Source organism: Neomonachus schauinslandi, chromosome 5, assembly GCF_002201575.2.
Source record: "Neomonachus schauinslandi chromosome 5, ASM220157v2, whole genome shotgun sequence".
Taxonomy (NCBI): Eukaryota; Metazoa; Chordata; class Mammalia; order Carnivora; family Phocidae; genus Neomonachus; species Neomonachus schauinslandi.
Genome location: NC_058407.1, coordinates 22793665 through 22805012, shown reverse-complemented (window position 1 = coordinate 22805012; position 11348 = coordinate 22793665). Strand labels below are relative to the sequence as shown.

At 40.0% G+C, this 11348-nt stretch overlaps 1 protein-coding gene and 1 non-coding gene across 2 annotated transcripts; both read left to right on the top strand.

Moving 5' to 3' along the window:
* Positions 1 to 775: 775 nt before the first annotated feature.
* SLC25A3 (solute carrier family 25 member 3) lies at positions 776 to 7632 on the top strand. Its single transcript, XM_021687543.1, has 8 exons — positions 776 to 893; positions 1134 to 1294; positions 2846 to 2967; positions 5077 to 5256; positions 5626 to 5807; positions 6452 to 6624; positions 7089 to 7199; positions 7293 to 7632. The coding sequence occupies exons 2-8, from the start codon at positions 1138 to 1140 to the stop codon at positions 7451 to 7453; spliced, it is 1086 nt and encodes a 361-aa protein (XP_021543218.1). The 5' UTR covers positions 776 to 893; positions 1134 to 1137; the 3' UTR covers positions 7454 to 7632.
* LOC123325029 lies at positions 6132 to 6379 on the top strand. The gene has a single exon (XR_006540197.1). It is a non-coding gene; the product is annotated as a small nucleolar RNA SNORA53 (small nucleolar RNA).
* Positions 7633 to 11348: the final 3716 nt, after the last annotated feature.

Below are 11348 nucleotides of genomic sequence, written 5' to 3'. Positions count from 1 at the left end.
CCAAGGTTACTTTGTCAAGAGCCAGGACTATATCAGAGCCAGAATTGTAATAGGGGTTTGACCCCTACTAAACTCTCCCCAATTAAACGAGGCCCTTTTGTGTTGAACTGAATCTAATGAAGATTTTTCTAAATTTACTGAACACACACAGAATCTGCTGCCACTCACTTTCACTCTAGTTCAACCATGTACCCCCAGGTAGTCTTAAAATGCATTTACTGAATGCTTTAATATGTCGTATAAACTATTGTGATGAACCCCCAAAGAGTTCTTGCTGCACATTTTCTTTTAAAATACTCTCCTGTAGTCTAACGGAAAATGCAGACATGTCTATGTGTAATGTCAATGCATGGAACTTAATTAAAAAAAAAAAGTATCTTAATGGCAGGCGTTGTAACACAAAATACTGCGGTAACATTCTAACTGCAACACCGAAATAGAGTATCATCACACATTTGGGTTTTTTTTTCTCTTTTTGTTTAAGTGACTACTACCAACTGGGACTCAATTAAACATAAAGAAAACTGAAGCCCCCGCGTCAAGGAAAGACGCTTGAATGTGAAGGGACAAAAAGAGGAGGTCACGAGTACAACCCCACACCATTCAAACAACCGGCCTTGGAATGCGCGCATGCGCAGGACGAATCCTGCGCAGAGGCCGGGGTCGGAAGGGCTGGGACGGGCGGGGGCGGGGATAGGGTTGCTAGGAGAACGCGATGACGCTACGGCCTCGGCGCTCTTCTCCGCCAATGGGTGCCGCCTGCTGCTGTGACGCGTAATGTGCGTCACGCCGACGACGGCCGAAGGGCACAGATCTAAGGGTCGGGAGGACGTTCGGCCTCTGTGAGCCGCAGCCTTTTCGAGGGAGCGGTTGTGTGTTCGCCATCTTAGGAAGTGAGTGTGCCGGGCCTTGCTCCCGGTGGGTGCGGGGAACGGAGCCCCTCTGAGGAGTTGCTTAGGCTGTAGGCCTTGTCGATCTCCCTCTTGAGGGAGAGGGGAGGCCGCCATGACCTCTTCAAGGGCGCGGAGGCTGGAAGAAGGAAGGCCCGTGTCGGGGTCCTAGGGTGCCGGTGATTTTGGTGGCCTGAGGGGCCCCTTTGCCTTTCCTCTGACCGCTGCTCCCTCTTCCCTTAGGAAGATGTTCTCGTCCGTGGCGCATCTGGCGCGGGCGAATCCATTCAACGCGCCCCACCTGCAGCTGGTACACGATGGCCTCGCGGGCCCCCGCAGCAGCCCCGCGGGGCCCCCGGGCCCGCCCCGCCGTTCCCGCAATCTGGCAGCAGCCGCTGTGGAAGGTGAGTTTAGACCCTGCCCCGATACGGTCGTTTGTGCCCTTGTGGTCCACTCGGCCTTAGTGGCCTGGAGGACAGAAAAGAAGTACGCTCCTGGCCTCCTGCACCACAGGACGGCGCCTAGTTGCTTGCCCTAGGATGTCAGTCCTTTTCGCCGTAGGCGGTGTGTCGGATCCTTGGCCCTCCCTCAAGGGCGTGGAAGGGCCCAGGCACAGTTCCCTCTGTGACCTCCACGTCCTCGGGAGAGTATAGAGGCCGTGACTAGCTCCTTATCTTCGCCGCCGTGAGCCCTCTTGGTCAGTAGACTGAGTGTTGGGTAAAGTCTCCTTCCTAGCCACTGGCCACCTGCAGTTCTATCTGTATTATCTGTTACTTGATCTGGCATTAATTTTCTTAAAAATACTCCTTCTCAAGCATTCCCGAAGTCTAATATTTGTTGACACGAGGTATATGAGATAATTGGGTTTCTTGTTTTAATGTAATTGGTAAAGGAGGGGACAGAAGCCCCAGATAACCTATAAAAAGGAGATAAATAATTGGTAGGGATCCCTTTAGTCTTCTCTCTCAGGAGTCTTTTCGGTTAGACTCAACTTGAACTTAATTGTTACGTTTTAAATCCCAGTGGAGTGTATGGGCAGAGAAACCTGAAAACCAAATTGTAGGAATTCTGTAAATGTAATCTACATTGTGTGCCTGTAAAATTTAAAGTTTTTGAATCATTTATGTGTTTCTTTTATGTCTTCGGTGTGGGTAAAAAAATCATTACACTGTTGTGTAGTAAATGTATTTTACTTTAGGACTTTATCTAATTTTATGCTTAACATGAATCCATAAGTGGGGATAGTATTGATTAGTGACACACTTAGAAGTTTGAAAGTTTTTACTTAAGTCTAGTGCTCTTCCTGAGTTTGGTTTGTATTCTCAAGTGTGTTTTTATCAGCAGTAGATAATTTGAAGTTTGATTTTTATTCGAGTAGCTATTAATGTTGTCAAAGACTTTTTATTTTTAGTGTGGCAAAATAAGAACTAGTGTCTCACAGAACCTTCATAATCTAAATGATTCTTTGATTTTGGCAGTAAGTGTCTTGTTACTTAACACTAGGTGGAAAATCATCTTTCAACTTAATTGTAACCAGTGGCCAAGGCTGTTTAGTTGTGATAGCACTATTTCACAGGGAATCCTAGTTCTCTCTCATTCCCATGGCCTTAGTCATCTCTGAAGAAATACTTACTTGATTTTTTTTTTCAATCAAACAGAGCAGTATAGCTGTGACTATGGATCTGGCAGATTCTTTATCCTCTGTGGACTTGGAGGAATTATTAGCTGTGGCACAACACATACAGCATTGGTTCCTCTAGATCTGGTTAAATGCAGAATGCAGGTTTGTTTTGCATGTTGGATTAAAAGCATATTGTTGAAGCATGGCTTTTAAGTTGTACAACATAGACCTCTACTAACAAGCTGTGTGGAAACCTAATTATCCGAGAGGTAAGTTGATAACCAGTAACATGAGTTTTATATTAAAATGCATGGTGTGTCTTGTCTTACTACAGAGTACAGTTGCGAATATGGCTCCATGAAGTTTTATGCACTGTGTGGCTTTGGTGGGGTCTTAAGTTGTGGTCTGACACACACTGCTGTTGTTCCTCTGGATTTAGTGAAGTGCCGTATGCAGGTTTGTATTGAGATGGCAACATTGAATGTATCTTTCATGTGTGACTTAATTCCAAATAATTTTAAAAGGACTTCACAAACGAGAAAATTTGAAGACATCACAACTGCTAGAAACTTTTGTAGGAAACCAAACCCAAGTTTTCTTAACTCATGATCTTTATTTATTTATTTATTTTTTTATTTATTTATTTGAGACAGAGAGAATGAGAGACAGAGAGCATGAGAGGGAGGAGGGTCAGAGGGAGAAGCAGACTCCCTGCCGAGCAGGGAGCCCGATGCGGGACTCGATCCCGGGACTCCAGGATCATGACCTGAGCCGAAGGCAGTCGCTTAACCAACTGAGCCACCCAGGCGCCCATGATCTTTATTTTAATTAGTGTTTTAAATTGAAGAAATGCCTCTTTTAAAAATAAGATTGTAGGCAGATTTTTGGATCTCAAACCCTGGCTATAAATGCTATTTTGGTGCTGTGCTCAGTTCTGACAAGCGTTCCTCTTCAAGGCCTACTGGTTCTTTATGCTCCCAAATAGTCATTTTACAAGCAGTTACATATTAGAGCAGATAATCCTCCTTAGGTTTTTTTTTTTTTTTTAAGATTTTATTTATTTGAGAGAGAGAGTGAGCAGGGCGAGGGACAAGCTGACTCCTTGCTGAGTACAGAGCCTGACCTGGGGGTCCATCCCAGGACCTGGAGATGATGACCTGAGCCGAAGGCAGACGCTTAACCGACTGAGCCACCCAGGTGGCCCTTCCTTAGTGTATTTTTGAAGTAACTTCATTTCTCTTATTTACTGAATAAGATCAGCGCAGAACATTATGTAGATTAGAAAAAATACTCTTCATTATTTTAGTATTAAAATTTTGTGGGCATAGCTTTTTGTATATTTATTTACATAACAGTTTTTTATGATTAGAATATCTTAATTAGGATTATTGAAACAAAAATAATCAAACGTCAAAAATTTATTTGTCCCAAACAGGATTAGAAGTCTACTTACCTAAAAGAGAGAGGAAGGTGAAATAAAGGAAGGTGAAGTGTTAGCAGGGAGAGGAAGGTGACGTATACAAGCCCTCGCAGTACTGGCAGATAGAGTGAAATTAAGATTTTTTTTCTTTTCCCATTAGTTAATAGAATGGATGTGAATATACCTTCACTGAAATGTATGCATGTCTCTTGAAGTGAATTTAAGTCAAAAGACAGATTCTCATTATGTTGATTTACCTTTTTAACTTATATTTAATTTGCCTTAAGTTCATAAAACTCTATAACATAAACTTCTTAATGGACTAGCGTGTATCAGGGATATAGACTTACCTCTTACTTAGGCAGTAGCTTGAAAACTAGGTTTTTTTTTTTTTTTTAAAGGTTTATTTATTTGACACAGAGAGAGAGAGACAGCTAGAGAGGGAACACAAGCAGGGGGAGTGGAAGAGGGAGAAGCAGGCTCCTGGCCGAGCAGGGAGCCCGATGCGGAGCTTGATCCCAGGACCCTGGGATCATGACCTGAGCTGAAGGCAGACGCCCAACGACTGAGCCACCCAGGCGCCCCGAAAACTAGTTTTTTTTTTTTTTTTTTTTTTTTTAAAGATTTTATTTATTTATTTGAGAGAGAGAAAGTGAGAGAGAGCAAGCACATGAGAGGGGGGAGGGTCAGAGGGAGAAGCAGACTCCCTGCCGAGCAGGGAGCCCGATGCGGGACTCGATCCCGGGACTCCAGGATCATGACCTGAGCCGAAGGCAGTCGCTTAACCAACTGAGCCACCCAGGCGCCCCGAAAACTAGTTTTTTAAAAGTGGTAGAGTTGGATGGCGAAAACTTTTGAGTCAGTTTTATCATGTATTTTTCTAGGAATTCTGCCGTCTTAACTAACCCTCCGACTTAAGTCTGACTGAAAGAAAGACCTTAATGTATAAAGTTAAATTTATGAAGTTGATTATAGATATTAAGTTGATATGCAGTGAATTTGTGTTTACCCACCTTTTGTATAGTTAGACTGAAGTTTATTTTAGAACCAAAGGAAAAACTAGTAACAGTGAAATTAAATATTTATGAGAAGTGATAGCTCTTTGGTACATTTAATTAATTTTTTTCTTCTTGTTTTAAATAAAGGTGGACCCCCAGAAGTACAAGGGCATATTTAATGGATTCTCAGTTACACTTAAAGAGGATGGTGTTCGTGGTTTGGCTAAAGGATGGGCTCCGACTTTCATTGGCTACTCTATGCAAGGGCTCTGCAAGTTTGGCTTTTATGAAGTTTTCAAAGTCTTGTATAGCAACATGCTTGGGGAGGTATGTAATTTTAACTTTTAAGACCAAAAAGGATCTTTTTTTGGTCTGTATTACTATACTGTCCTGCTTTCCAAGTAAGTTGGATTTTGAGTTTTTTAAAGAGAAGGGATCTGGGATTCCTCTGTGTAGTTCCATGGCTAACTATACTTGGCACCTAGATGTTCAAAAAAATAATTCACATTGTACTGTGGTTGATAAGGTTATGGGAGAGAATATACATTCAGTCTCATGTGTGTTATTTGTGGACCATATAAAGAAACACTGTTAGGTTGTCTGAAATGTAACTGTTTCCTAGAACTGTTCCTTAATTGAAATTGAAAACAGCCAATGCAATAGCGGTACATGTTCCTTCTTACGTTTTTCAATTAGGAGAACACCTATCTCTGGCGCACATCACTATATTTGGCTGCTTCTGCCAGTGCTGAATTCTTCGCTGACATTGCCCTGGCTCCTATGGAAGCTGCTAAGGTTCGAATTCAAACCCAACCAGGTTATGCCAACACTTTGAGGGATGCAGCTCCCAAAATGTATAAGGAAGAAGGCTTAAAAGCGTAAGTGAACATTTGTCTAGAGTTACAGTATAAAAATAACTCAATTAAATGAACTCCATTTGTTAGCATTAAACCTACCAGACTTTTTTTTTAAGCTCTTATGTTAATGTCTATTTACCTTTTACATAGAACATAAACTCCAGGGGCAGGGATAAGTTGATGCATGGCTTAAGCCCTGAATTAAAGATGTTTTTCTAAAGTAAGAATGTTTATCAATCTGCATATGCCTTGATATTTGACATTAATTGTTAACTTTTGGGAAGGGCTTGTTAGAATTCTTGTCATCTGTGTTCACAGCTAAGAATTTGCATATAGTCTGGCTACAACATGCTTCCTTAGATCCACCTTTGTGGATGCCAGTCTTGAACTGAGTTCTACTTGTAAACTTCTTGTTTCTTGTAGTTCCAGCTAGAGAAACATCCAGCAACTTTTTTGGTTGTATAGTCAAAGGTGCTTGAGTCATTGGCATGTGAGATAAATACACCTGCATGTTAGTCTTAGGTTCTGATAGAAATGACATGCAATTGTGCTGCCATATTTTGCTATCAGGACTCGACTGGTGTGCGGACACTTCTGTTACTGATGAAAATCTCTGCTAAAGGAATAAATACAACTGAGTAAAATAAGTCTCCTGGTTTCCCTAGATTCTACAAGGGAGTTGCTCCTCTCTGGATGAGACAGATACCCTACACCATGATGAAATTTGCCTGCTTTGAACGTACTGTTGAAGCATTGTACAAGTTTGTGGTTCCTAAGCCCCGAAGTGAATGTTCAAAGGCAGAGCAGCTGGTTGTAACATTTGTGGCAGGTTACATAGGTATGAGTTACTTACAACATGTTTATGAAATTAAGGACCAGTAATTATTTCCATTATTGGCCTCTTTTTGTGAGAAAAAAAAATATTCCAAAGAAGCTTTATCTTCCCGTAGCATTTTCTGTGCCATTTTAGGATTCATAAATACTTATTGATGAGTTTCTGAAAGAATTACTTTTAGGTGTGCATGTCTTGATTAAGTTTGGGGAATATATTGATTTCACTGCTGTGCCATTTTTTTGGTCTAGTTTTTCAAGAATACATTTTTACACAAAGGAAAGTTGATTAAAATGTGAATATAAAAACTTGAAGGATTGTTCTGTTTACATAGGGTAGAGTGCTGTATAACTTTGTTAGTCTCTAAATCTGATTTTTTAAGAACTAAAAATTACGTAAAGATTGTTGGTTGTGATGTGAATTTTTTTAAATTAATCCCATGTTGGATTATTTATCTTGACTTTTTTCAGCTGGAGTCTTCTGTGCAGTTGTTTCTCACCCTGCTGATTCCGTGGTATCTGTGTTGAATAAGGAGAAAGGTAGCAGTGCTTCTCAAGTTCTTCAGAGACTTGGATTTAAAGGTAGGATTCCCCCCCCCCCCCCACACACAAACAAACAAAAAGTAACACTTGGGTATTATTTCATTTTTCATTCATGTTTCATATTTCAACCAGGTGTATGGAAAGGACTCTTTGCCCGTATCATCATGATTGGCACTCTGACTGCACTACAGTGGTTCATCTATGACTCTGTGAAGGTCTACTTCAGGCTCCCTCGCCCTCCTCCACCTGAAATGCCAGAGTCTCTGAAGAAGAAGCTTGGGTTAACTCAGTAGAATGATCAAAGCAAATGTGGACTGAATCTGCTTGTTGATCAGTATTGAGGAAAGTGCAAGAGGAACTTTTATATATTTGACAGTGTAGGAAATTGTCTATTCCTGGTATAATTACTGTAGTCTCTTGCCTAAGGCGAGGGTTTCAAACCCACTGTTGAAATAAACCTAATTATTCATGATTTGTCTGTGATTCGGTATTTTTTTTTTTTTTTAAGATTTTATTTATTTATTTGACAGAGAGAGACACAGCGAAAGAAGGAACACAAGCAGGGGGAGTGGGAGAGGGAGAAGCAGGCTTCCCATGAGCAGGGAGCCCGATGTGGGGCTCGATCCCAGGACCCTGGGATCATGACCTGAGCGGAAGGCAGACGCTTAACGACTGAGCCACCCAGGCGCCCCCGGTGGTTATTTTTTAAAGCAGTTTTTAAAGATGTAACCCTAAAATGGAAGGAATTAAGTGTAAGTTAAAACCTCAAGGAAAAAAGCAAACTAATCATTGTTGGTTCAGTACTCTGATCCCCACTGATAAATTGTCATGTTTCAAGTTTTGTCACACAAGAGTTCCTATGCTCCTAAAAATAAAGGAAATACACCTGAATTTTCAAAAACTTGATTTAGCTGTAGTTAAATTGAAATATGGATAAGTATTTGTGGTTATATTTTGACAAGTAAATTTCAGCATATAATCAAATTTTTGCAACATGTACTATACTTCTAAAAATCCTAATGAGTTTGCTAATCCTCATTTGTAAAAGAAGATCTAGGGGTGTCTGGCTGGCTCAGTTGGAGGAATCTGCAACTCTTGATCTCAGGGTTATCTGTTGGAGCCCTATGTTGGGTGTAGAGATTACTTAAATTTCTTTTCTTTTTTTTTTTTTTTTAAAGATTTTATTTATTTATTTGAGAGAGAATGAGAGAGAGAGAACACCTGAGAGGGGATAGGGTCAGAGGACGAAGCAGACTCCCTGCCGAGCAGGAAGCCCAATGCGGGACTCGATCCAGGGACTCCAGGATCATGACCTGAGCCGAAGGCAGTCGCTTAACCAACTGAGCCACCCAGGCGCCCGAGATTACTTAAATTTCAAAAATTAAATTGAAAAAAGTAATCTAAATTAGGCTGATTGTTAGAATGGTAGTTCTAACATTCTAATGATAGCTATTTTATTTATTTAAAGATTTTATTTTTTTTAAGTAATCTACAACTAATGGGGCACTTGAATTTAACCCCAAGATCAAGAGTCACATACTCTACTGACTGAGCCAGCCAGGTGCCCCTAGAATGATAGTTTTTAAAAGAACCAAAGCACTTGATAGCTAAAACCACTTAAGGTTAAAATTATCTTCAAACAAATCTGACTTTATAAATTACAAAAAATGTAGCATAAAATCACCTAGTAAGTAAGCTACTGTTGAGTTTTCTCTTACGTTTGGTTAAGAAGTATGAAAGCCGAATCTAATACAATTATTTTTCAAATCTGATCACATTTTACCTTGAGGTCTTCAAGTATCTGGATTGGGTTGGCAGTCCCTGTATAAAGTATATAGATGGGGCCTTAAGGAAAAAAATTTTCGAGGAGTCTTAAGGGAGAGAAACGAAACAAACCCATGTTGTAAGGCCGGTGAACTAAATTGAGGAATCATATTTAGTTGCATGTTAACTTCTATCATCACTTGTTCTTAAGATTACAAACTTAGGTGTATTGCAGAGAGAAAGGAAGGGTTGTGGGTGCAATTAAGTCCACACTTAAAAAGGTAGGAGCCCACATAAGTGATGGCTATGGTAACTGGCATCACCAGTGTGCATTAGCATTGCTGTGTAACAAATCAACAGATCTAATGGCTTGAGACATAATCTCAGGTCAGGAATTCAGGAGCATCTCTGCTGGATCTTGGCTCTGGGTCTCATGAAGTTACAGTCAGATAGCTCTGAGCTCCTTTTTAAGGCTTTACCACTGGGCACCTGGCTGGCTCAGTTGGTAGAGCATGCAACACTTGATAGGGTTGTGAGTTCAAGGCCCACGTTGGATATAGAGCTTGCTTTAAAAAAAAGGCTTTCACTCCTCTGGGCTAGAGAGAAATTAAGCATCTCCCTGTTAGTGGCTCAGTCTTGACATCTACAGCACGGTGGCTTCAGGGCAGTTCGATTTATTTCAGGGCTTTGAGGCAGAGCCAGGCAAGCTGAATCCTTTTTAGGACATAGATGTGGAAGTCCTAGCATCACTTCCACTATACTCTGTCACAACATCAGAAGTCTCAGAAGACTCAATCCCAGCTTGAGGTAAAATGAACAGATAATCCTGCTGGGAGGAGCATCAGTCATGTAAGAAGAACGTGTAGGAATGATAATACATGTATATTGAGCCAATCAAAGGTGGACTGGATTTGAAAACCATGATACACAGTTCAGCCAGCTTTCACTATAAGATTTCCACTGCCAACTTTGGATGCGAGTTTTATTTTCAAGAAAGATGATAGGTTTTATTTGTGGGTATTGATAAGTATACTGTGTTCATTGTCGAGAGTCGCTTGCTATCTAGTTAGAGGTAATTTCAAAGCTATTTCTGAGAGAAAACCATTTCAGACTAGAAATTCAAGGAAAATGCCCACTTAAAATTTTAAAATTGTACATTTTAAAATTTATTCATACTAAAAGATTCTAAAGTCGTTTTAATAACACTTTTTTCACATTTGGTTGAAGAAAATGTCAATTCCATAAAGCAGAACCCAGTGGAATGAGTATGTGATTAGTAGTTTAATTGAATTATGTTGTAACAGTAAGACGTGATAGAAGTGCAATAGTAGTTTCCAGGAGAGTCAAATATGATTCAAATTGTCTTTAAGAACAATTAAAACTCTGAGAAAGCCTGAGTTTTACTAAATTATAAATACCTTATGACATACACAACAAAATTGGACAGAAGAACTAACAGCTGTATGAAAGCTTGAAAAGTTTTGACAATGTTTTAAAATGAGTTTAACATTTTTGTGATACCGTTTTTGGGATAGATGATAGAAAAATGTCCACAATGTTCATGAAGCTTGGTACATAGTCTTGCTGCTAAATTAGCTACACGCTGTTTCTTTAGCATAAGAAATTAGATACAGTTGACTGTTGAACAACTTGGGGTGGGGGGTGGCAGTTAGGGGTGCCGATTCCTCCCCTTCCCCACACAACCAAATATAAATGTACAACTTTGACTCCCTGAAAACTAGTACCCTGACAGGATGTCTTACTGATAACAGTCGATTAACACATATTTTGTATGTTATATGTATTATATGCTGTATTCTCACAATAAAGTAAGCTAGAGAAAATTATTAAAAACATAAGGAAGAGAAAATACATTTACAGTACTACACTGTCTCGAAGACAGTTTGTGTATAAGTGGACCTGCACAGTTCAAATATGTTGTTCAAGGGTCAACTATAATCACATTGTTTATACAATTTTTATCATTTATGAGATAAATCACAAAATAATTGTTAATCTCAGATACCACATGGTTAAGAAACAAACTGATCTAAAACTTCAAGGAAACTGTGGGTCATAGTTGAATGCTGTGCTGCTCCTGATCTATCAAAGAATGATGTGGTACCTTAGTAAGTCAGCTACTCCTAGCAATTCTTAACCTCCGATATTATCTATTGAATCCTTTATCTTACAAGGCAGCCCCGACTTCACATTCTCAGAAGTGTTCATAGGAGTGTGTGTGATGTTAACCTCAGCATTGATACGGTTTATGAATCTTCTGGTTATTAAAATATGATGAGTTTCCTAGAAAAAAACTAAAGTTTGCATGTGTGCCATGCATGCAACAGTCACTTAAAGGTTAGCTATACTGAATGAAAGTCTAGGGGATATGTCTCCTACACAAGGTATAATTCCCACCTAATA

Coding starts and splice junctions, on each gene's coding strand:
- SLC25A3 (XM_021687543.1), top strand. CDS start 1,138: ATGTTCTCGTCCGTGGCGCATCTGGCGCGGGCGAATCCATTCAACGCG. Junction 5,257..5,625: donor ATAGCAACATGCTTGGGGAG/GTATGTAATTTT, acceptor TTTTTCAATTAG/GAGAACACCTATCTCTGGCG. Junction 7,200..7,292: donor TCAGAGACTTGGATTTAAAG/GTAGGATTCCCC, acceptor TATTTCAACCAG/GTGTATGGAAAGGACTCTTT.